The 26,147-nt window shown below is 35.5% G+C and overlaps 1 protein-coding gene across 2 annotated transcripts in view; it reads left to right on the top strand.

Moving 5' to 3' along the window:
- Positions 1-26,147, top strand: part of LOC139962881 (glutamate receptor ionotropic, kainate 2-like) — a 139,402-nt gene that overhangs the window by 109,842 nt on the left and 3,413 nt on the right. For both annotated transcript variants that reach the window (XM_071963266.1, XM_071963264.1), the window contains exons 3-13: positions 4,581-4,835; positions 6,660-6,832; positions 9,075-9,128; positions 11,338-11,478; positions 14,368-14,517; positions 16,456-16,563; positions 17,201-17,314; positions 20,045-20,257; positions 20,796-21,356; positions 22,591-22,819; positions 23,810-24,066. In XM_071963266.1, the coding sequence (XP_071819367.1) occupies positions 4,581-4,835; positions 6,660-6,832; positions 9,075-9,128; positions 11,338-11,478; positions 14,368-14,517; positions 16,456-16,563; positions 17,201-17,314; positions 20,045-20,257; positions 20,796-21,356; positions 22,591-22,819; positions 23,810-24,066 (2,255 nt within the window). The remainder of the gene's footprint in view (positions 1-4,580; positions 4,836-6,659; positions 6,833-9,074; positions 9,129-11,337; positions 11,479-14,367; positions 14,518-16,455; positions 16,564-17,200; positions 17,315-20,044; positions 20,258-20,795; positions 21,357-22,590; positions 22,820-23,809; positions 24,067-26,147) is intronic.

Raw genomic sequence — 26,147 nt, 5'->3', positions numbered from 1 at the left:
CGGTGAACCGGAAATTAGATGGTGAAATACGGAAGGCCAAGGATAGATACAAGGACAAAATAGAAAGTCATTTCAAATCAAATGACACTAGCATGGTATGGAAAGGCATGAAAAGCGTGACTGGGTGGGAAAACCATAAAACCAATGATATCACTGTAGACAATATAACCTCTGACAACATGCCTGATGTTTTGAACAAGTTTTATGCTAGGTTTGATAACCATGAATTTTCAGCAGAGCTTCGGCGTGCCTCTCATAGACTAGATGGTTTTTGTCAATCTGAAAGAATAGAGTTTACCCGTGGTGAAGTCTCCCGGGAATTGAGGCGGGTCAAACCTGGCAAGGCCTCTGGACCAGATGGTATTAATGGTAAAGTCCTCAAAATGTGTCATGAACAGCTCTCTTACATTTATCATCATATTTTTAACATGTCTCTACTCACTCATCATGTCCCAGTCTCCTGGAAAACTTCCCACTTGGTGCCAATCCCTAAAAAATCTGCCTTTAGTGTTTTAAATGACTTAAGACCAGTGGCACTCACCTCGATCCCCATGAAAATCTTGGAACGTCTCGTACTTTCACGATTGCGCCCCCAAATTCTTGATCATGAGGATCCCCTGCAGTTTGCGTACAGGGAAAAGCGCTCTGTGGAAGATGCAATCTTGTTTTTTGTTGACTCCATGTATAGGCACTTGGATAGTCCTGGTAATTTTGCTAGAGTCCTATTTGTAGATTTTTCATCTGCATTCAACACCATCCTTCCACACATCTTAGTTGACAAAATGTGTGGTTATGGAATCAACTATAATCTGACAAAGTGGGTGTTGGACTTCCTGACAAATAGGACACAGAGAGTATTTGTGAATGGCAGAGTTTCTAGCGATATTGTGATGAATACTGGTGCCCCACAAGGTTGTGTTTTATCACCCGTTCTTTTCACCCTCTATACCTCTGACTGTCGCAGCACACAACCCAACACGCATATTGTTAAATTTGCTGACGACACATGCATTTTAGGTCTTATTGAGAAGAGTGGTGACGAAACCGGGTATAGGCATGAAATATCCACCTTTACGAACTGGTGTGACGAAAACAGATTACAACTGAATGTGTCTAAAACAAAGGAGCTTGTTGTTGATTTCCGGCGTAGGGGGCACCAACTAGAGAGAATTGAAATTAGGAACGAGCCAGTAGAACAAGTCCATTCTTATAAGTATCTGGGAGTTTTCATTACTGATAAATTGGAGTGGGGTGAACATGTGAATACTGTTCTGGCCAAAACTAATCAACGTATGTTCTTTCTACGGAAGCTCAATTTATTCAGACTAGACCCCTCTCTCATTTCTTTGTTCTACAATGCGGCCATCGAGACCATTATTACATTCTGCTTGGCTGCATGGGGTGGCAATACGACCGCTAGAGACATGGCTAAGATTAATACACTTGTTAGAAAAGCGAGGCGAGTTTGCCGGTCTGATGATCTCAGATCAGTAGATGAGCTGCTTGTCAGGGTAACTAAAAGAAATATTATGTCAATTACGTCGTCGGAACATCCTCTAGGAAATCAGGTTGATTATAGCAGTCGAACTGGCAGGCCAATTGTCATCAGATGCCGGACAGAAAGATACAGACGTTCGTTCTTGCCAAGGGCCATTCTTAGTCTTGCCAACGAGTTTTGTAGGAAATAAGGTTTTTTACTATATGCCAGTACATGAATTTTTATTGTCTTAAGAAATGTATATATTATAAATCTTATGTTTTGATGTATTTTTGACTGTTTTATGTATGTTATACTGAGATGGAGTGAACTCCAATTCCTTTTATGGTCAATAAAGATTCTTATATCTTATATCTTATACGGTGGGTTAATCGAATAACGACTTTGTTCATGGAAGTAACACAGGCAGGTTTTAATAATAACACTTTACAGTCGGTTAACCGAATAAAGTCCTATGTTCATGTAAGTAAATGCAGACAGAACCATATACAGTGGCTTAATCGAACAAACGACTGGGCTAATCACTAAGCGGTCGATTAACAGAAAACGACTGTACATGGTCCATGGAAGTAACAAAGGCAGGTTATAAGCACTTTACAGACGTTTAACCGAATAAACCATTATAAATTCATGGAAGTAATGCAGACACGCTTTAAGTACTTGGCAGTGGGTTAATGTAATAAACGACTACGCTCATGGAACGAAAGCGGGAACGTTATAAGCCATTATTCGTGGCTCCACCGAATACACACTTCCGTCCCTGAAAAGTACTCAAGGCATGTGACACAAAATATACATTCGTTTAACCGAATAAACGACTAGCAGTGAGCATCTTTGCGTATAACATTTACAAGCCATATCGAATTAGATTATCTCTTTTTTTTTTTATTTGATATAAATTACCGTCACTTTCAGCAAGTATAAGTGTAAAACATGCACCTCCTCAAATCATATTCCAATCGTCTGAATAAAATTTGAGAAAAATATGACCTTTGAAGACAGAATCAGTCTTTAACCCCCTCCCCCAGCCCCCACCCCCCCAGCCCCGGTTACAACATGAAAGGAAGGCGTTCGAGATAGTATGATTATCCGGTCTGAGTGATTATGTACGTACTGTTGAAACACTTCACGTGGCTAGGTTCACTGTCAAATGCTATTTTCTTTCCACGTCTGATAAGATAAGAACATATATGCTTCGGTGAGGTGATAGTTTGTATATTTTTCATCTTCCCACTAGGTAAATAAAGTATTTTAACCGATGCCTTGGAATAGCTTTTCCCCTTAGCCATACTACGTTATAGTTAATAACATAGGCGTACGGGACCATTTCAGTTTGGGGGGGGGGGAGAACTTTTTGTGCCCGAAAGTTCCCATGACACTATCTAAGCGGAGCGCCACCATCGGTTGGCACGTAGCGTACAAGAAAATTTTTGGCACACAATGCCTCTCAGATTGCCGGAAACGGCACTTCTGAGGCCTTGCAAGTTGCATCTAAACATTCTTTATTTTATAATCTCACGTTTTAGAAATTTACACTTCCCCAAAAATTTGGTAAATTAGAAGAAGAAAAAATGGTAAAATCACTTTGAAGGGGAAAAATGGGACAGTATATTTTTTAAGCTCCTATTTAGTTACCTTATTTATTATTTTAACACAGTACTCAGCTACCTCCAGAAAAAAAACATACATTGTTCAACGACACGTAGGCGGGATGATGTCGCTGTGTCAGGTGAGACTGCAATTTGTCTCACAAAAAAGTATAAAATATAACAAAGAATACGATAAACGTGTAGGCTTTTAGGCACTGTTGGGGATGTCCAGGTCAAGGGCGGAAGCACTTTTAATCTGGGGGGGGGGGCACCGACATCAAAGGGCACTTTGCAGAAATTCGATTGGACTGATGCAGCCTTATATTTAGTACCCTTTATAACTCTTATTGTATTATCTTATTTGTGCATGCACATCACTCCATCAACGCCCCCCCCCAAAGGAAAATATGCATACTAGCACTGCAATATCAAATGCGCAAATTGGGAAACAAGGAACAAGTTTTCTTTTGAGACAAAATGTGGTGAAATCATGCTAGTTGCTAATGTAGGAATCTTCCGAATTAGAGTTTTTTTCTTGTTAATATCTTAACAATTTTTTTCCATTCGAAATAGCTTTGAGTTTGACCCACAGAAATTCATTAAAAGTCACGGGCTAAGCCAGGATTTGCAAAGTTGTATGCACGACTATCTGAGCGAAGCGCCACCATCAGTTGGCGCGGAGCGTACTAGAAAATTTTTGGTTTTACAAACCCCTCAGATGGCCGGAAACGGCCCTTCCCGAGTGTTCATTCTGGTTACCTGGCCTCTTGCTAACTTGAGGCACCTTAATTTTTATGTAGAAAAAAGGCACAGTTTTAACCTGCCCCCTGTGCCCCCCCCCCGGTTCCGCCGCCCTTGGTCCAGGTATACCATTTACTAGTTAGAAAAAAAATTGATCGTGCAAAAAGCGTGGTAGCCCAGATGAACTGCGCTTAAGGTGGTGTTACACGGAGATATTCGGGCATCATGATGCTAAATAAAGAATATCATGGAATTGTCGGGCAAAAATTTGAAAACGATTCGGGCAAGCTACTGCATATATATATATATATATATATATATATATATATATATATTTCCAGAGGACAAGAAATTCGGGCAAAAGTCCTGAAAAATTCGGGCAGCCTAAGAGGAGAAAAAAAATATATAGATATATATATATATATATATATATATATATATATATATATTTCTCCTCTTAGGCTGCCCGAATTTTTCAAGCCTTTTACCCGAATTTCTTGTCCTCTGGAAATTGGAGGGGGCAGTCTGCCCCCCTGCCCCCCCCCGCCTCGTACGCCTATGGTTAATAACGTTAGGCTATAGTACTACGTCAGTCTACTGTGAAAGTATTGTGAGCCTATACCGTGAAGCAGACGGTATCGTGGGCTAAACAGTTGAACCTTTTATGTGATATATTAAAACTTTCAAAAATAACATAATAAACACTTGTCATTTTATCTCTCTCTCTCTCTCTCTTTTACTTTTCATCTTAGTATGTAAACTTTTGGAACATGGTGTTGTCGCCATTTTTGGACCAACGTCTACAGAGGGCGCTGTTACAACTCGCTCTTTATGCAATATACACAATGTGCCTCACATCGATACCCGATCGGACTTCAGTATTGACACGGACAGCAACGGTTCGATCAGTTTCGCGCCACAACCAAAGCACGTGAGTCATGTCGTCAAGGAGATCATCAAGGAGTATCGATGGTCCAAGATCGCCATTTTGTACCACGAGGAAGAAGGTACGTGTGGTAATTGATTCCTATGTACATGAGAGTATAAACAATATTAGGCAACATTTCAGCAAAGAGCTTTCATTTAAAGATGGCTGAATATTGTTGATAACTATAACATTCATTCCAACTCATGGCAAAAATTGGAACATAACAGTTAAAGGTGACACTTACACTTTAGAAGACACTTTACAGTACACACTCAACGACGTCGTTAATTGACAAACTCTGTCGCTACATTTTATTTTATTTTGTCTGTTCATATTTCTTTTTTAAACATATCAGTTGTTTTTTTGCATGTAAATATATTATATGAAAACATACTACCTTGGTGATTGAAAGTTTTTCAACGAAAGCTCGTGGCTCATTTTTATATCGTCAATTGTAACCTGCAGAGGCTTAAATGCAACTGAAGATATTTATCATCAAATGTTAGTCAACTCGTCTCCGTGACTCAATGTGGGCAAAGTTAGCAGTTTCCTTTCAATATGTTTTTGATTCAAAAATCAGATATGGTGAAGCTAAATGCAGGCGGGTTTTTATTTCCTTTTGCTTTTGTTGTAAATCAAGATTAATTAACGAATTGCAATGCAAATGAAGAAAACGGTCCACAAAAACAACAACATATCTTGTCTCATTTCAAACGATTGACAGAAAGCACGAATGACGTTTTATGTTACAAAACGTCCCACCTTGACATAAGTATTAAATTTATGAATTATTCAGAATTTTCTTATTTAACTTTTCTAGTCGGGTTCGGTCTCATGAGGTTAGATTTCATCAGTGATGGGAAATGTTTGTATAACTTTGCATGAAATACGAGCACTTCTGTCCCGCAAAGGAATAACACTGTTTTCATAATTGGTGCAAATTTTCATGAATGGCATTTATATATTTCTGTCAACACATTTCGTATTAATGTGACGTCTTCGCTGAATGTATTATCTCATATGTTATATTAAAGCGGAGAAAAACGCATAAAAAGAGAATATGTGATACGCGTATATGTATACTAAAGCGGGAGGCCTGGGTTCGAATGCCCCGGTTGAGGCTGGAAGTTTATTTCACTGTTCTGGATTTTCCAACTCACTACAATTTCAATGATAAATATATATATATAGTTCATAAATGACACAAATGACTTCGAGTTGGTTAGAATCATGTTTGATCTCTAGAGTAAGGCAAATATGTCACCAAAACAGAACTAGCATTGTTCGATACAGGAGACCAACGCCAACAGTGGAATTACGACCTTCCTTACCGGTTTCGAACCAATATATATATATATATAATTGAAAACACAATGGGTTGGAAAATCCAGAACAGTGAAAAAACTTCCAGCCTCCACCGGGATTCGAACCCGGGCCTCCCGCTTTATAAGCGACACCCTAACCACTGGGCTATGGACGCTAATTGTATGTCCAGAGGTTCGAAACCGGTAAGGAAGGTCTTAATTTCATTGTAGGCGTTTGACACCTGTATCGAACAATACTAGTTCTGTTTTGGTGACATATTTGCCTTACTCTAGAGATCAAACATGATTCTAAACAACTCGAAGTCATTTGTGATTCCTAAAGCCGGATCTCGAAAGAGATACTTGAATTGAATTTTCAGTCCATGCACTTCCTACGTCTTGGAGCTGAACATTCGAAATGCCATTATTCTGATATGGGGCGGGGCCTAGGTGTAACGGACGAATCCTTATTATCATTGGAGGAACAGTATGGTTGAGTTAAGGTAAATATTCCATTCAATAGATATTCCTTTTTACAAATATCCACCGATTTTTATCTTAATATTTCTCTCTCTTTTTTCTCTCTCTTTTTTTTGAAGGCCTTGGGCGTGTCAAGGAGATTCTGCCCATGTCAGTGGTCGAGGATATAGACATGACCTTCTTTCCTATTGGACGAAATTACAAAAGCGTCCTGAAGAAACTCAAAAATAGTGGTCAAAAGAACGTTTTGATTGACTGTCGACGAGAGATTTGCATCAAGCTAATCGACAAGGTAATACATATTCATATGAAATAAATGAATATTCATGTACAACTAAAATGAAAATAAAGAAAAACGAGGAGCGCTTCCTTTTTAGCTCCAGTTTCTGCCTGTGTAAATTTCAAACAATTCATAAATGAAAGAAAGGATAAGGAAAAGGAAAGAATAATAATAGGAACAAAAACTTTAAGAAAGTTAGGTCATTTTTATTCAAATGTAAATTGTAAAAGAACATCAAATAAGCAACTTTAAGGTTGAATGAGTATAAAGATGGTAAAAAAAAAAGGTTTTTATACTCCGAACTGGATAAAAACGAATAGCTCTGTACAGACTTATTCTTAAAACTAGATTATATTTGCAAGATTTCTTTAATTTTACTTTGCTTCATTGCTTTTCATTCATAGTTAGTTGTTGATATTTTAATGATTATCCAATTCTTCTCAATTATATAAGTTCTAAAATAACTGATATAAACAACTGAAAAGGAAAATATGAAATGATTGCTGCAATCTTCGTCCGTAAGAATTTTCTAAGACATAAAAATATTACTGGAGGACACAATATGATTGTGTTTCCATAGTGACTAGCTATAAACAACAGCCCTGCCAAAAGATTAAAACACTGCAACAACATTTGTACTTGACGATTTTCTAACACATTATAAATGTATATAATGGAGGCGACAAAAAATTCTACGTTTCACTGTTATTTGGGATTCTAAGAAACAAATCATGTGCTATACGGAATAGACCAGGTGTTCAAGCCACGTAGATGAATCCTCAACCGAAGTGACCTCATTCAAAATATGGTGTAAGATTGCAACCTACACTGACATGTGGAATTCATAAAGTCATATATGCAATTACAAAGTGTCACTTTAATGATGGAACGGGTGAATGTGCTTTGTCAGAAAAGTCACACAAGAAAGAATTTGGACAAGAAAACCAAACTACTTGATCAAGTCTCAACCCAAGTCCCCTTACATCGAGATTAAAATCATGTGACCACCCTGAAGGGGTGTTACGTCAATTGAGGTACCACGCGTCCCTTTGATGGGGAATATAAACATCTACAAAACACATGATCTCGGTTAATGGTTGGTGTGCGATGCACTGTGTACTGTAAAGCCAACACAACTGCCGCCAGTATATACTACAACAATCCTCTCCATGTCAGGTATACTCACCAATCCATTAAGCCCCCCCCCCACCCCCAGCGTATCTCACCCCACACGACATCTGTCTTTCTTGGTCTTTTATATAAGGTTCATGGTGGTAGCTGTGTGGTTGTTACCAAAATACTATAAACGGCAAAGTTAAAGCAGGGAGTTGTTATGGAACAACTCCCTGGCTAAAGTTAAAAAGGTTTACAGTCTTGTTTGAGACCAAGCCCCCCCCCCACCCCCCCTCGCACGACATACAGCTGAACCCCTGGTCATTGGTAACTAACACACCCACACACCAAAGTGTGCACAATTCAAACAATCCCTCCTAGGGCACTATAGTACAATACATGGTGTCCCCTGGGGAACTTTCCATATGGGTGCAGCCACAAACCGGCGCACGCAACTTTATATAAAAGTTACCTCGCAAGTCCCGTTAATAAACCTGGGCAAAGGGAGGCAATGGTGTTGAAGTGCCTTGCCCAAGGACACGATGAAATGATCTGGCCAGAGCTCGAACCTGAAACCTTAAATCACAAGTCCACTGCCTTAACCACTTGACCACAACGTTGTCGAAACAGTTTCATTTCACATCAAAGTTGTGTTTCCACCCACATTTATACAGAAGGGCATTATGCGGTAAGAATTATATCCTCTTCGATCCAAACTAACTGCAATCATGTAGTATAACACAAACAAATGTGTCTAGACTAGTTTATGCAAATTAGGTTAGCCACGAGGTTTGACATTGGTAATATGCAAATTAGTCAATTAATATGACACATTTTCTGCGAGCATATCCTTCCTTGTAAGTGAAAAAAAACGTCATATTGCATGCAACACGTAACTAGCTGCTTGCAGTAATATTATGTGGCTTGATAAACAACCCATATGGGCAGTATGTTACCTTTCACACAACATAGTGTTTCTTTCGATTAAATGCCATTTATAAACTCAGTCTCTGATCACGTTATTTATCATTGAAATTGAAAAAGCTTCATATTTAGTTGAACTTTCTCCTTTTTAATTTATAAACTTCACACATCTCTCTCTCTCTCTCTCTCTCTTTATCTTGTTCGTGCTTTTCTCCAGATGTTGGAACTTCAAATGTTGCGAGCGTATTACCGTTATCTCTTTCTGTCTATGGTAAGTGCATGTATCCACACAGTACCGACTCCCTTAAATAACTCACCTTACATGTGCGTCTTAATATAGTATTCTGGTACTTATTATTATTATTATTTACCAGATTTATATAGCGCTCTTTTCATGCTTAAGCATGTTCAAGAGCGCTTTACAATGACAACAAAATGACAAACCTCTTGAAATATGAATATAAAAATAAATATATAAAAAAAGGAAGCAGCTTAAATATTAATATAAAAATATATATATGTATATACTAAGGAATAATTTAAAAAACAATATAGATTTACAGTGAAATTCCTAAACAGAAAAAGTGAGTTTTACTTAAAGAAACCGAAATGATTTGGGCAACATTTTCCGTCAAAAAGGGGGTAAAATATCAGACATGCTCATTCAGAAGTCTATATAACCCTCTTGGTTTGACAAACAGGGGCGTGCGCATCCACCATTTTTGTACGGGAGGGGGGGCGGCTGGGTGGTGTAAGAGGTTTCGTCGTCATCAGATGGCTCCCCATGGCTACTCTCTTGTTTATGTAAAGTTAAAGGAACATAGTTTAGTTGAGTGATTAGAATACATAAAACAATGGATTAATATATGAATATTTCTGTCTGCACTGAGGCGATGACGTCATTAATTTAGCTTTAAATGAGCATTTCAGAAAAAAAAGTATCTTTAAAGCTGAATGTCTTGTACTAGAGTAAGTAATAGTGACGTAAGCAATCAATCGTTCTTTAATTTTCTTCGACTATGACAATATCAACACTAACATTCTGCTCATAAGGTTTCATTTAAAGTAATCTTAGCTTGTTACTATCGTTGTAACCTATACAGATGATGTTTACGATATCCCCACTGTTTCGCGCGATGAAAGTTTCGAAAACGTAATAATAAAGTTAAATAAAATCATAGTACGGAATTAGGTCATGGAAAAGATCGTGATAAATAAGGCATGTGATCGATAGTTGACACAAACGGTTTCGAGTCCGAAATAGGAATGTAGAAATCCGGATAATACAGAGTTTTAATCGAGATCAAACTTTTCTTGGAAATAACCAAAGACGTTCATTTTGGACCTTATTCATTCATCTTAGAAAGGCACGAATTGTCTTAACTAGAGTTTAAATTATGCATAGACTTCCTTTTAATACGACACTTGATCAAATTCCTAGGGTATAATCAGCGGACTGAACAGAACGATATTTAGTAAGACGGTTTATAATGTTTGTTGAAAACGAAATCTAATCATGGCCTAAAACTCCTCGTGACATTTACAAACGATTTTAGACAATCTTAATTGATGAGAAGTAATGGTGATTTAGTAAGTCGATGTGTTTTTAGTATTTATCTATGCAATGGGTGAGAATTCAGGAGATGCTGTTTTCAAGCGAATCAAGTGCAGGCCTTCTATAAGTTATAACACTTCTCTTGTCGAAAGTAAAATAAATTCATAATACTTGTTCCAAAACTTTCAGAAATCTTATGTTTACGATTTTTACATTGTTCGAATTTTAAATTTTACCTACTGATATTGAATAAGAAAATGAACTTTTGACACCGTGGAATACCCCTTTAATTCGTTCATGTATTTCCAAAAACCTGCGGATAATCTAGCAGATAATCTAGCAGTATGTTCGGGTGTTAGATAGTATCGTCCAAACTAATCAATGGGCACGCAGATCTATGACCTGCTTCCAGTTCAAATCCACAGCCATTTGTCCAAAGTTCTTTTTCATACACCAATGTTTTACGTTTTAAGCGTCCTATGATGTGTATGCCAATACCTATCTACCATTACTACACTGGTCCTGGTCCAAGTCGGTATCAACGTAATAACCTATCTACCAATCAGATTACTTAATCGTTTACTTAATTAAAAATAATAATAATAATAATGAGGTGCTTGATATAGCACAGAAGTACCCTCAAAATACCAAGAATATAACCTACAAACATGGACGAAGAAGTACAAAGAATAGAAAACACACAATGAAACTTTAAGAAATAAATATGATCAATGAACAAAATTTAAGAAATAAAATCCTTTTGTTCGCCCCAAACAACACATGAAATAAATATGAAATGCATGAACTGAATGTTGCATAAATTACAACAGCTGTCTATAATATATTTATTAATTTATACACGATGCTGAAGAATAAACAAGATTTTTTTATTTTTTTTTATTTTGCTTATTTCTACTATCTTTAGGATGTTCATTTACCCGTCTATGAAAACTACTCTGGGGATGACGTCAATATGACAATACTTCATCTCACAAACCGATCCAGTTCTTACTATAAAAACATTACCAAAGAGTGGAAAAAACGTACAGACGGAAGTGAACTAATGGTAAGTCCCCCTTCTCTTCCCCTTCTCTTCCCCTTCTCTTCCCCTTCTAGGGGGGGGGGGTAGCAGTGAGACAAAACATGTGACCAACAACCTCGCTTCAAAAAGAATCTCTTTCGTTAGACATCCATCTCACTTACACATCGCTGCTTTAAGCATTCTGTGTGTGTGCGCGCGTATGTGGATGTATATACCTTTGTTTTATTTTCTGACGGAGGACTTAAACAAAAGAATACCAAGTCCTCAGACGTCATTTGAAAACGTCCTCGGAAGAATTCTATTGTCAAGTGGTATTGTTAAAGTTAGGGAACGTGGATTTGAACAATGAACAGAACAATGGGGTCACTCAGTTTGATTGTAAGACATTCGTGTGTGGACGTTTGGTTTGTGTGTGCAGGGATGTATTATTCAGAACACATTCCTGCATTGATCTCCAGTTTGATCAGGAGCTATAAGCGATGAACCAAGACTGAAATTGATTGAAATAAACATCCTATACTGTATGGTCACTTCCACCAAATGTACTTTCACTGTGGGTTAGCCACTTTCAGAGCAAATAAACATTTTATTTGACCTTCTTGATACACATCACAAGATTTCTGATAGATTGGTTTTGACCGCTGTCCCTAAAAAGTAGATTACATTTCGCTTTCAAAGTGTAACAAAGGTGAAATCTAAAGAGCTCCACGAGTAAACTAATCCTACGCTTATTGTACCAAGCAGGCTTTAATCTCGTTAAAGGGGTGGTATACTACCGAGTATATGGAATACAGTGTACAACGTTGCTAACACGAGTAATGTTCATACGATCCGCCATGTCGTTTGATCCGGGTCAGGCCCGGACCTGGTCCGAAAAATGAAACGAAGAATGAATCCGGGTTTATTTATTATTATTTTTTTCATATGTTAAAAACGCTAATTGGATGTAACATTTATACGACTTTGTCGTTAATGAAATTGGCGCCAGAAACATTAATAAAAAATGATATCTGCTGAATTAAAGGGGTTGTGCGATGATGCAAATCGACTTTGTCAAACAATGCTGTACTTTTGCAATAGTGTGTGACACCCAATCCTTATATCATGCCTATACCCAGACATGTTAGTTTTCAAAGTGTGTTGTATATTAAGGAACGTAAGAGAGACGACACATTTGCAGACACTATCGTAACTATTGAGCTTCAAAAACGCGTTTATTTCTCTGTGCAATTTATCAATATATTTATCCACATAAAAAAATATTATGTTTATTGAAAAAATTGCACTATGATGAAACTTTGGAAATTCAGAGAGTATTCATGCAGAGATTATCAAATCAGGCAGTCCAATTGTATCACATTTCAAGGACGAAATGAGACCAACATTATAAAAGGAATGTAAAGTTTGAAAAGAACATCTGTCGTGGTGACGTCACAGAGGAAACACGTGATAAGTGTCCTGAGGTACAAACGATTTCACCGTGAAATGTATGTCACCTCCAAACATCCACTTCTATAGAGTTACGAACAAGGCATTGAAGAGAGGTTTTCATCAAGCAAAGTAGAAATACTTTCTCCTTTTGCTGTACGTCACAAATTTGTTCCACCGACCTGAATGTCCATTCAAACACATGCTCCCTTGTTTAACATCTCACATGGATATTGTTGATACCACCCGATACACATAGAGAACACAGTAACTATACTATAAATCTGAAAAGTTTTGTACCACAGTAACAACTGGATCGTGCTATCGATCGGTGGCACTTGCTATTAGATTTACAGTAAGAACTGAGGATACGTGTAATCCCAACAAATCCACTTTGATTCAATGTTTGGGATTACACATATCCTCAGTTCTTACTGTAAGCATAATAACCACATATTACCGACTGATCAGATTTGTCAGCACAATCCAGTTCTTACTGTGTGTGATGCAAAGTGTTAAGATTTACAGTAGATACTGTAATCTCTGTGAATCGACTGTTGATACATATCTCATGTGGCAGTTTCTTTTTCCAATGGTCATTTCATTATTGATAGTACCCCATCCCTTTAAAAGAAATTGAGGTTGGCTGAATGATCTACGGGCGGCTTGACTCTTCCGGTTTTATTCATATTTTAACCTTAAATATGAAAGGTGCAATCTACGGAAGATGAAAATTAAGTCTAAATTAATTCTTCTTTTTTTTTGGGGAGGGGGGGGGGGTTCTGTGGATTAGAAGAAATTGTTTACCTAAGTCTTTGGATCGCCTGCAATTTGCTTCTCTATTTATTGTCAGAGCAAAAACTGGCCGACTTTTGCTAAACTCGACACAGAGGAAAACCAAGAAAGCAAACAATCGCCAATATCGTTGTTAGTTTTAAGTATTTGAGATAAATATTTAGAAAGTTTAGGTAGGATATGAAGAATTAACACTATATTTAAAGGTTTGGTATACCCGCACATTTGTTTATGTATCATTAAACGGATTATCTTAGAAACCGTCAATGAAAATATCAAACAATATTTTATTTCGAAATATTCCGAACAAAAATATTTTTTTGGTAAACCTTCAGACATTAAATGGTTTTCTGCTTCTCAAAGAGAGATTTTATTCTCATCAATGAGCTCTTAAACAAGCAAATGGAAGGAAGGGGTGGGGGTGTTTATCATTTTTAGACTGTTCGTCCCCATACACAGGTCATGAATATTCATCTCCAGTGACAAGTGACGTCATTAGTCATTTGCTTATGCCTTTTAAAACCCTTCTTTTATTTAAGCAATGACTAATATATTTTCTGTAAATAAGCAATGTTTAATGTACTATTCATTCTTCATGCATAATAAGAGGAATTCATTATCTCAGCAATGAGTTTGCAAATATCATATATATATTTATGGTTATTATTTGCATATTTTTTTTTATTTCAGTCTGAATCGGCGCTAATGATTGACGCAGTTCATGTGGTGGTTAATGGTGTTATTACGATGGAAGAAACTCTACTTCCAGTAACATTGAAGTGCGGAGAACCCCACAATAGATGGCACCAAGGAGCCAGGTTAACTCAGGAAATATTAGATGTAGGTCTAATTAAAGTTAACCTGAAAAGGATGCCCCTTTTGTAAGAATTTTAGTATTGTTATGTCAAAGTTCGAGGGGAAAAAAATAATATTTGAATGTTGGTTAAGTTTCTATACCTGTTGCGGTTTTCAGGCTATTCAGTTTTAATATTATGTTTAAACTATGGAATGCTGCTTCAAGTCTAAATTGATAAGTTTCGTCGACTCCTCAGTCTTTGGCAAACTTGTAATACATTGTAAACATGTTTTTTAAATATTTTTGAGGGGCCATATTAGTCTTACGTTTTGGTATTGAGTTAAGTATAGCATCTGATGAGCTGGCCTAATGGTATGTGTGGTAGGCTACGCCCAAATTTATCATATCGATAATACATAGAGAATGATAGCATGCCACTGAACATTCATAATTCAGCGCCAAAAATCACGTTTTACAAAATAGAGGACGCTGCTGGAACTGGAATAAGATTTATTGTTAGGAATTTAAATTGTTTTGGAACATGGACGAGGGTAATGTCGTTCTAAGTTCAACTGGTACTTGCCTATTTGACCAGACGGTTCTGTGTCTCTTTGGTTGCTTTAGCGACGGCTTTTAAGTACCTCCCAACAATTTGAATACTGTAAGCAGTGCAACAAATGGAGAAGATACAGAACCGTATTTCGCTCTTTGAATCCATAAATAACCCGAGCATACCAATCACGTTCACAAAACTGAATCTCTTGTAGATTTTTAAAAGCTTTCTTGAAAGATCTTTGAAGGTAACATTAAATATTTACTATAACTGATACTCTCTCCACTTGCGAAAAAAGGGTGAATCGAGTCACTGACATTTTGTGACCTTTGCGATGTCTTGAGTGCAAGGCTGTGATCTACTTATAAATGTCACTTTGTAATTAACTTCTCCGTAAGAAAAAGCCTTAAGAAATTAATCATTGATAATTATAAGTATACTCGTTATTTTGTATTCAAATCTTTATTAAAGGACTAAGTATATGATTGAGAACTAAACAACAATGATTATCGTAAAAATACCATGATATAGCCTATAAACATCACATAAATTTTGCAAGTGACCTTATTAATACCAATCACTATATTTTCTTTATAAATTATTCTAAATCATGTTTAATATTGATCACTAAAATTGATAAGATCTAGTTTCAGTATGAATGAGAAATTAAAATGATTTTACAAAATAATTCTCAGTTTTCCCATATAGATTGTACATTCAAGTCTAAATAACAAATTACCAAGTACCACACTCACAATTCTGCATTAAAACTCAGAATGACCGTAAAGGATTTTCTTAGAGAGTATTTAATTTCATCTAATTGTTGACTGCACTAAGCTTATACTTAGTATCAAAATAATGTTCATTCTTTACAATACTTACAATTCCCTATCCCAGTCTTATAGTCTAGACTAAGTATGACTGTCTATCATACTTACGAATATCATATATAGTCACATCGTTCAATGTCATTTGACAAAATAATCCCTAAAATACAACCTTATTACGAACTGTACCATACTGAGTGATAAGCATTCATTCTTACAATACTCACAATCCTTCATTCTTATCTCACATACTAGATTCAGTATGATCGTGTATTGTTTAAAATGATGTATATAATCTATACAAAGTTTTATTCAATGTCATTCAAATGGTACAAAAGTACCTTACAAGGCTTCATCGTGGATTATATCATTCAGTGTAAATGATTGTTCATTCTTACAATACTCACAATCCTTCATTCTTTTTATACATACTCATCTCAGTATGGCTGTGTATTTATGACTGATTTATTACTCGCTATGTCACCCTTTATAGTATACAAATATCGTACCAAGCTTCATCGTGGGATGACTCTATTTCAGTGTAAAATTATAGGTCATTCTCTCAATACTCACAATTCCTTATTCCCATCTTTACATCATAGAGTCAGTATGATCGAGGATTAACAGGACCGATGGATTTTGACGATCAGATGAATAGACTTCAACCGAGAATATTTGTATCAGAACTTTATCACGAAGATATGGAACAGGTGAAATACAGATAACTGCATTTTTTTTACAAATGTTAAAATAACTTCAAATTTATTTGAATTGCATCTAAAATTTAAATGGATATTTTGCTGCCATGCAAAATTTGGAAAATGACAGTATATTTGGTATATGCGTTCATTTTTTTTCCAGCACGTGCTTTTAGTATTGTGTTATAGTATATAATGACCAATAACAGTAAAGTCGATATCAGCTATTGTCGTGATTTTCCATTCATGAGGGATCATATCTGGGACCTCTGATATGTTCTCATCTGTCATAATAAAACATAAATACATCAAAAGAAAAAAATGGTTAGGAAAACATAATTTCAACAAATGTAGTAAGCGTAACCCGTAAGTTTTACACACGGTGTTAAACCTGTCAAATTATTCCATGGGGGTCAGATATGTGATTCAAAGGGTGTCAGCTGAATGTGTCCCAAATAATGAACACAAAAAAATGTTTGTTTTTAAAAAAAGGGAGATAAGTCATTAGTAATTAGTAATTGGTAATTGGTAATCGGTAATTGGTAATTTGTAATTAGTAATTATAGTAATAAGTACTTACTTGATTAGAATAAACAGGTAGCGTTGGGGAAGGTGCATGTATCATCATTTTGCTCTGTCCATTTTACAGATCGGTTACTGGTCAGTCTACTCAGAAAAGCATCTAACATTAAATCCTACATCTGCTATAGATATGAGCAATTCCAATACTGCCAACCGAACGTATATCGTTGCAACAATAACGGTGAGGACCCAGAGTCAGGTCGGACCCATGCTGTTTCAGCGGGTTCAATTTTCTGTCCATATTCCCTACATATATATATATATATATATATATATATATATGTATATATGTATATATATTTATATATATGTACAAAGCGGGAGGCCCGGGTTCGAATCCCGGTGGAGGCTGGAAGTTTTTTCACTGTTCTTGATTTTCCAACTCATTACGATTTTCATATATATATATATATATATATATATATATATATATATATATATATATATATATATATATATATATATATATATATATATATATATATATATATATATATATACATACATATATATATATATATATATATATATATATATATATATATATATATATATAAACATATATATATATATATATATATATATTTATATATATATAAACATATATATATAGATAGATAGATATATATATATACATATATAGATATATATATATATAGATAGATAGATATGTAGATATATACAGATATATATATATATATATATATATATATATATATATATATATATAGATAGATATCTATATATAGATATATAGAGATATAGATATATAGAGATATATATATATAGAGATATAGAGATAGATATATATAGATATAGATAGATAGATATATATATGAAACGAGGATACAGTATTCTGTATCCCTTTTTTACATGTGACCCTGATTGACCCAGGACTATAACCCCTGGACGACCCCCTGGACGACCCCTGGACGACCCCTGGACGACCCCCTGGTCAATTTTCAATTTCTTTTTTTTCCAGTATAAATTACAAAAATTATAAATAGGATACATAATAATGATACACAAAAGACGTCAAATGTACAATCATAAAGAATGAACAAATAAGAAATAAGATGGAGGATTAGAAGGTGGAAAGATTAAATGGATTATAACAGAGATTCTAAGAACCCATTTTGAATATAAATGGCTGCTCTGTAGATAAATGAGTTCCTAAAAAAGCATAATTCTAAAAGTTGGCAAGATAGTAGGATTTCGTAGATTGTACTTTGTTCTATTGCACAGAGAGATCAACTTGGAGTAAAGTGATGGGTGATCTTTAGAACTATGTATATTCTTAGCTGGTCTTATGAAGTTATAACCCCCCGGTAAACCTTCTGGACGACTTCTGGACCCCCTCGACATCCTAAACACCCTGGACCCCTTGGAGCCCCTATTCCTCGTCAGGTCATATCCTTTAACTCTCTTTTCTGTTAAGACTTCCTCATCATTTCTTCGTCACATTTATGACTAATTATGAGTGTTTGCATAGATTAACTTTGAAAGAAGTCAACGGATATCCGATTAAAATATCCAAGTATTACTTGCTGAACAAAACTATAAAAAAAAAATGAACGAGTGAAAGAATAAATTAATTCGCAAAGGAACGAGTGAATGAATGTCCAAATGAATGAATGAATGAATGAATGCATGCATGAACGAATGAATGAATGAATGAAAGAATAAACGAATGGAACGAGTGAACTAATGCCAAAAAAGAAAGAATTAATAAATGCCCAAATGAATGAATGAATGCCCAAATGAATGAATGAATGAATGAATGAATGCATGAACGAATGAATGAATGAACGAGTGAAAGAATAAATTAATTCGCAAAGGAACGAGTGAATGAATGCCCAAATGAATGAATGAATGAATGAATTAATGAATGCATGCATGAACGAATGAATGAATGAATGAGGGAAAAATCGAATAAACGAATGGAACGAGTGAACTAATGCCAAAAAAAGAAAGAATGAATAAATGCCCAAATGAATGAATGAATGCCCAAATGAATGAATGAATGCCCAAATGAATGAATGATTGAATGAATGAATGAATGAATACATGAACGAATGAATGAATGAACGAGTGAAAGAATAAATTAATTCGCAAAGGAACGAGTGAATGAATGCCCAAATGAATGAATGAATTAATTAATATATGCCCAAATGAATGAATGCCCAAATGAATGAATGAATGAATGAATGCATGAACGAATGAATGAATGAACGAGTGAAAGAATAAATTAATTCGCAAAGGAACGAGTGAATGAATGCCCAAATGAATGAATGAATTAATAAATGCCCAAATGAATGAATGAATTAATAAATGCACAAATGAATGAATGAATTAATAAATGCCCGAATGAATGAATGAATGTATATATGAATGAATGAATGAATGAACGGATGAATGAATGAATGAACGAATGAATGAACGAATGAAAGAATAAAGGAATACACGAATGGAACGAGTGAACTAATGCCAAAAAAAGAAAACATGAATAAATGTACGAATGAAAAGCAAACAGGAATATCCGAATGAAAGAGTGAAAGATTGAAGGAGTGAACACATGGACGGTTAAAGGAGTGAACGATCTAAGCGTCAAAAAGACAGATATTAACAAGACCAAAAATACATTGGAAACAGGGATTGACTTTCAAATTTTAAAAGTTTTTATGTAACAATTGCCCTGTTTGTCTAATCAAAGCTGGTCAAACCTGAACTTTCGTTTGCGAGTATTACTTTTTGGATTGACATCAAAATTCACTTTTCTTTTTAATCCAAAATGAATAAAAAAAATGTTGGTCATTAAACCCTTAATTACCATATATAACCCTTTTATTGCCCTTTATATTTTTTTTGATTTGCTTATTTTTGATTTTGTTTTTTTGGCTTCCCTTTACAGGAGACCCCGTACGTGATGTTAAAGAAAGTGCAATCTGGAGTTGAGTTTGAAAATAACAACGATAGATATGAAGGTTATTGTGTTGATTTGTTAAAACTATTAGCCCAAAGAATCAATTTCAACTACGAACTTAATCCAATTAAGTCACGGATCTACGGTACGGACAATGGCAAAGGGGAATGGGACGGCCTTATTGGAGAATTAATGAATAAGGTAGAACAATATTAATTAAACCAATTAAAGATCATTCTGTTCATATAAGTCACTTTTTGATATATAATTTTGTAACAAACTTAAAAGGTCGAAATATTTAATATAATACAGGGGGGAAAAAATCAACAAATTTTGAACATTTTGCGATCAGAGCAACCCTTGAAAAGTGTTCGTGTCATTAAAAAAAACTGTTAAAATTGTTCCACAGGATTTTAGAATTTTGCGGTCAGTCGCGGGATATTTCCATACGTCGCTGAAAGTTTTTTTCTACAGATTTTGCTTGCTTGTCGGAGGAATTAGATTTAGATTATAGATTTTAGACAATTGTTTTTCTGTTAACAGCAAGTCAACAGTCCAAGCTACATTCCATGCATTCGGAGCAACGATTTGGACAAGTAGTGGATAATTCTAGGTGATTCTATTAGCTTCGCACGACATATAAATTACATATAACATATTTTGCCATTAATGATATTTCGAATTTTAAAAAATTGACAGAAATAAGAATCTGTGTTATTCTCTTTTCACTTTTGAACAGAAAGCAGATTTAGCCGTCGCTCCTTTGACGATTACATACGACCGGGAACAGGTCGTCGATTTCTCGAAACCGTTCATGTTTCTCGGTATCACCATCCTTTACCGGGTCCCGGAACCGCAAAACCCCGGTGTCTTTTCCTTCCTCAGCCCCTTAGCTTTCGACGTTTGGTTATACGTAGTCATCGCCTACCTTCTCGTAGCCCTGTCGCTGTTCCTTCTAGCCCGCTTCAGCCCTTACGAGTGGTACAATTCACACCCCTGTAACCCCGAATACGATGAGGTCGAGAACCAGTTCAGTTTCTTCAACTGCCTCTGGTTCTCATTCGGTGGATTGATGCAGCAAGGCTCAGAAATCAACCCAAGATCATTCTCTACGCGAGTCCTCAGCGGGTTTTGGTGGTTCTTTTCGCTTATCTTAATCTCGTCCTACACTGCCAACCTAGCGGCCTTTTTAACCGTTGAGAGAATGGTGTCGCCCATCCAGAGCGCAGACGATTTAGCTAAACAGACGACTATAGAGTATGGGACGCTGGCTGGCGGCTCCAGTGAGACTTTCTTTAGAGTAAGTCTGACGCGGTAATTGGACAACATGTTAATATATCCAGATATTCAAATATGACGATTTTGTATTGTGTTATCTGAATATCTTAAAAATTTTAAAGATATTTAAAAAATTAAGACTTAACTGCAACTAAAAAAATTGACTGAATTTTATTTTAAACAAAAGAAGACGAAATCTCAACATCTTCATGTTACTACTAAAAGATCTGATTATTTTTTGTAGTATCATCATTTTTGCTAAATGTTCTATAGGGCATATGTCTTAATGTGTGTTTTTGCTGTTAAAGAATAACGTTTCGCTTGTGGTGTTGAGTGAAAACGAAAACAAATTGAAGGATTAAAACACTAATTCCATTAATTTCAACTCCAAAAAAAAGAAGGACGTAAAATGTCGTTATTATTTTCTGACTTATTTATGATAATGTCAAGAAAAATTATTATATATATTTTGTTTATGGTTAGAACGAGATTCAATCAAGTCTTCTGTCCCAGCAACATATCCGCAATTGCTTATCATTATAGACAATCTTTATATAATCTCTATATAACAATTTATTTTCTGTTAGTACCTATCAGAGGCGACAGTGCCTTGTGGTACTCAATTTCATTTGATACATGCCAGTTTTTGCAGTAAGGAAGAGATTTCCAAAAGAATTTCAGTTGTGGAAATTTACAAAACAAATTTGCAAAAAGTTGTAAAAAAGAAAGTTGTAATTCTGTCCTATAGCCAGTTGGAATTGAATGCATAGTTCTTCTATGTTTCCAAGTGTTTTTTTTTACAAATGTCACATTGACATTTTATTAGGGCACTCGGTCTGAGGATCCCATTATTTTGAAACAGGGGTGTAGGAAGCTTCCAAAAAGTAGGGGGGGGGGATGGGCACAACATCAGAGGGGCACTTTCTCATTCCACAATTACCACTCGTTATGCTATAAATCCGATACACACCGGCCATATCACTTCTTAAATATAATATGATGTGTTTGTATGCTATCAATACTATTATATGGTGCACGTGAATAATTAAAATAAAATATTAAAATTAACAAAGGCTTAAGATATATCCAAAAAACAGTTCTTCATCAAAGGGGCACATTTTATTTGCCAGTAGGGCACATTTGCTAATTTGGAAAACAAGTGTGGAGGGGCACGTGCCATCAGTGCCCCCCCCCCTTACCCCCGGCTGCTACCACACTGTTTGTGATGAATATTTTGCTAATATCTTCTTTCCAAGAACTCAAAAATTGACACGTACAAAGCGATGTGGGAATACATGAGCGAGAAACCAGGTGTGCTTACTGTGGACTATAAGGAAGGGATCGATAGGGTCCTCGCATCTAACAAGTATGCCTTCCTAATGGAGTCCACAACAGCAGAGTACACTGTCTCACAACACTGCAATAATCTGACTCTAATAGGGGGTCTACTCAACTCCAGAGGGTACGGGGTAGGGACCCCTCTCGGTGAGTACCCTGCATGCATGAGTATACGGTGTAAACAAAATATGAAATAGTTTGTTTATATTGAAGTCATTTTAATTTGCTGTTAATTTTAAGAAATGGATAACAAAGCATCGGTGATTAACGAAGGCCCCAAAACTGTATACACTGTGTATGTGTGTGCATGTGTGTTTTTGTTCTCTTACAAAATAAGCCATAATAATTAGCCAATTATTTTATGAAAATACATTCGATTCTCGAAAGTTTTGTCAAACAGACATGTTTACATTTTAGCTCAATAAATATTGAAGGCAGAAAATCAGTTTTAGTTTGCCATACTCCAAGGGAAAAGAAAGGAGAAAAAAAAAGAAAGAAAGATATCTCGGAAATTGTCGTTTATGACTAAATTGACGATGGCTTTACTTGATAAGTCCCAGGTGTTTTAAATGGCCATTTTCTCATAACCTGAAGTGGTACAGAAAACCAAACCATGCTGATGGACATAAATTTTAACGGTCTTTAAAATATCAAAATATATGTTTGTGCCTAAAAGTCAACCATTAATTAATAGTGATGAACAAGAAAGCGACGTTACATATGTGTGATTTAACTTGCATTTAAAGAACTTTGTATAGAGTTTGATAAACTGAATTACTGTTAAGAAACATTATTGTATTCTCAAACAATGAACTAACAACAACAATAACCATGGCGTCTACACGTTGTCATGGACAAACATATCACCCAGTTGGGACAATGTTTTCTATACTGCACTGTCGTGTCCCGCTTCATAGCACTCGTACTGTCAGTACGAGCAGTATGAATATCATGTTTCTATCAGATCAAGGTTAGGAACTGTGTGTACTGTCAATACCAGTGCTTTGAGAGCATGATATTGGAGTACAGTTTAGAGAGGTATTAGCATTAGGAAACTGTCCCAATTGGCTGCTCATAACCATCTGAATATATGAATATGCATATTTTCTGTTTTGCTTTTGATAACGTCATTTACAGGATCTCCTCTGCGAGATGAGATCACCAAGGTGATATTACAGCTTCAGGAAGAAGATATTTTACTACAATTGAAAAAAAAATGGTGGAAAACAGATAAATGTGTCCAGGAACATAAAAACAAAGAAGATGCAAATGAGCTCGACCTATCAAATATTGGTGGAATCTTTCTGGTTCTACTCGCTGGTCTAATCGTTGGACTTATTACAGCCGTTTGTGAATTCGTTTGGAAATCAAGACAAAATGCAGAAATTGATAGAGTAAGACACAAAAAAAACAACATTTTTTCACTTTTGTTTGAAATATTTTGTGTACAATATTGTATGATTTGGCGCTTTTGTATATATACGAGAGTTATGAAATGTCATGCATAATGCAACATCATGTATGTTTTTCAGTACTGAAATATTCATTAATGTATCTTTGATAGTAGGTATGTCTAATCAGTGTGCAACGTTCTTTAAAGGCGTTGAAGACTCGCCCCAAACCGCGTGTGGCCATCTGAAAAAAAGGTTAACTTTCCGTTGCTTGCAAGTGACGTTTTGTTTGTGTCGCTACAAAATGCAGACAATACAGTGATGAAACGTGATACCTTGTTATCTTTAGCTGGACCTGAGATGGCCATCGCTGTATTGCTTGTACACTGTGCTGTGAGTATAGACCGCAGCTGTATGTACTGACTGTACACTAGTGTCTAATTACCGACGGCAGCAAGCTGTGTGTGTATTTTCTGGGATCGATGGTGGTGTCTTTCACTTCTGTTACACCACATTCGAAACTAGGTCAGATTACCGGCATGAGACGTTTCTTTTTGCGCGAGTCTTCACACCCTTTAACGTTTCGGAGGGATACCAAAACCTGCGTCAGGTTTCTGTCCCTTCCAGACTGGTTCCTACGCCTAACGAAAGTCGGGGGTAGTTTAGACTTTGACCCAAACTTGAAGACCATAAGCACTTAACTTAGTCCTTAAACCACCATGCCTTTCTTCCATCATTGTTGTTCTGTAATTGAGCAAATGACAGACTAATAATAGTAATAAAATACCGTATTTCCAAATAAAAATATCACCTAAATTTGAAAAAAAAAATGTTTTTTTTTAATTTAAGCATTAAAAAAAAGGGAAATAAACATCGTAAATAAAACAGATTGTATTGATTAATTAACAGATATGAGCTATCCAGCTATGATATGCGGCCCATTTTTTATATTTTATATATATATATATATAATCCATCCTGATTGAAATCGGGAAAAGTCAATTTTTGGTCCAAATCTGACATTTTTGTAAGGGTATAGCCTTATGATTTCTTCAATTTTGGGCCCAAATTGTGAATTTGTTAATTGTTTCCGAAACATGCCAATATGATAAAGCAGCCCATTTTATTATCAATCAGGCAATAAAACTGCTATAATAGGTCCATATTTTTAAGGAAAATAGAAGAATATCGATATGAATAATTAAATGGTATTTCTATGAAATCTGAAGCTCAATAAGCCGATTTATATCGATTAGACAACAGATATGGTCTATCGGCAATGGATATAATCCATCCTGATTGAAATTGGGAAAAGTCAATTTTTGGTCCGAATCTGACATTTTTGTAAGGGTATAGCCTTATGATTTTTTTCAATTTTGGGCCCAAATCGTGAATTTTTTTTCATTGTTTCCGAAACATGCCTATATGATAAAGCAGCCCATTTTATTATCAATCAGGCAATAAAACTGCTATAATAGCTCCATATTTTTAAGGTAAATTGAACAATATCGATATGAATAATTAAATGGTATTTCTATTAAAACTGAAGCTCAATAAGCCGATTTATATCGATTAGACAACAGAAGGAATCGATATAATCCATCCTGATTGAAATTGGGAAAAGTCAATTTTTGGTCCAAATCTGACATTTTTGTAAGGGTATAGCCTTATGATTTTTTCAATTTTGGGCCCAAATCGTGAATTTTTTAATTGTTTCCGAAACATGCCTATATGATAAAGCAAAGCATTTTATCATCAATCAGGCAATGAAACTGCTACAATAGGTCCATAGTTTAAGGAAAATAGAAGAATATCGATATGAATAATTAAATGGTATTTTTTTATGAAAACTGAAGCTCAATAAGCCGATTTATATCGATTAGACAACAGAAGGAATCGATATAATCCATCCTGATTGAAATTGGGAAAAGTCAATTTTTGGTCCAAATCTGACATTTTTTGTAAGGGTATAGCCTTATGATTTTTTCAATTTTGGGCCCAAATCGTGAATTTTTTAATTGTTTCCGAAACATGCCTATATGATAAAGCAAAGCATTTTATCATCAATCAGGCAATGAAACTGC

This window comes from Apostichopus japonicus, chromosome 21 (assembly GCF_037975245.1).
Source record: "Apostichopus japonicus isolate 1M-3 chromosome 21, ASM3797524v1, whole genome shotgun sequence".
In the NCBI taxonomy this organism is placed as follows: Eukaryota; Metazoa; Echinodermata; class Holothuroidea; order Aspidochirotida; family Stichopodidae; genus Apostichopus; species Apostichopus japonicus.
Note: the sequence above shows the minus strand (reverse complement) of the source record. Positions and strands in the feature narration are given on the sequence as shown.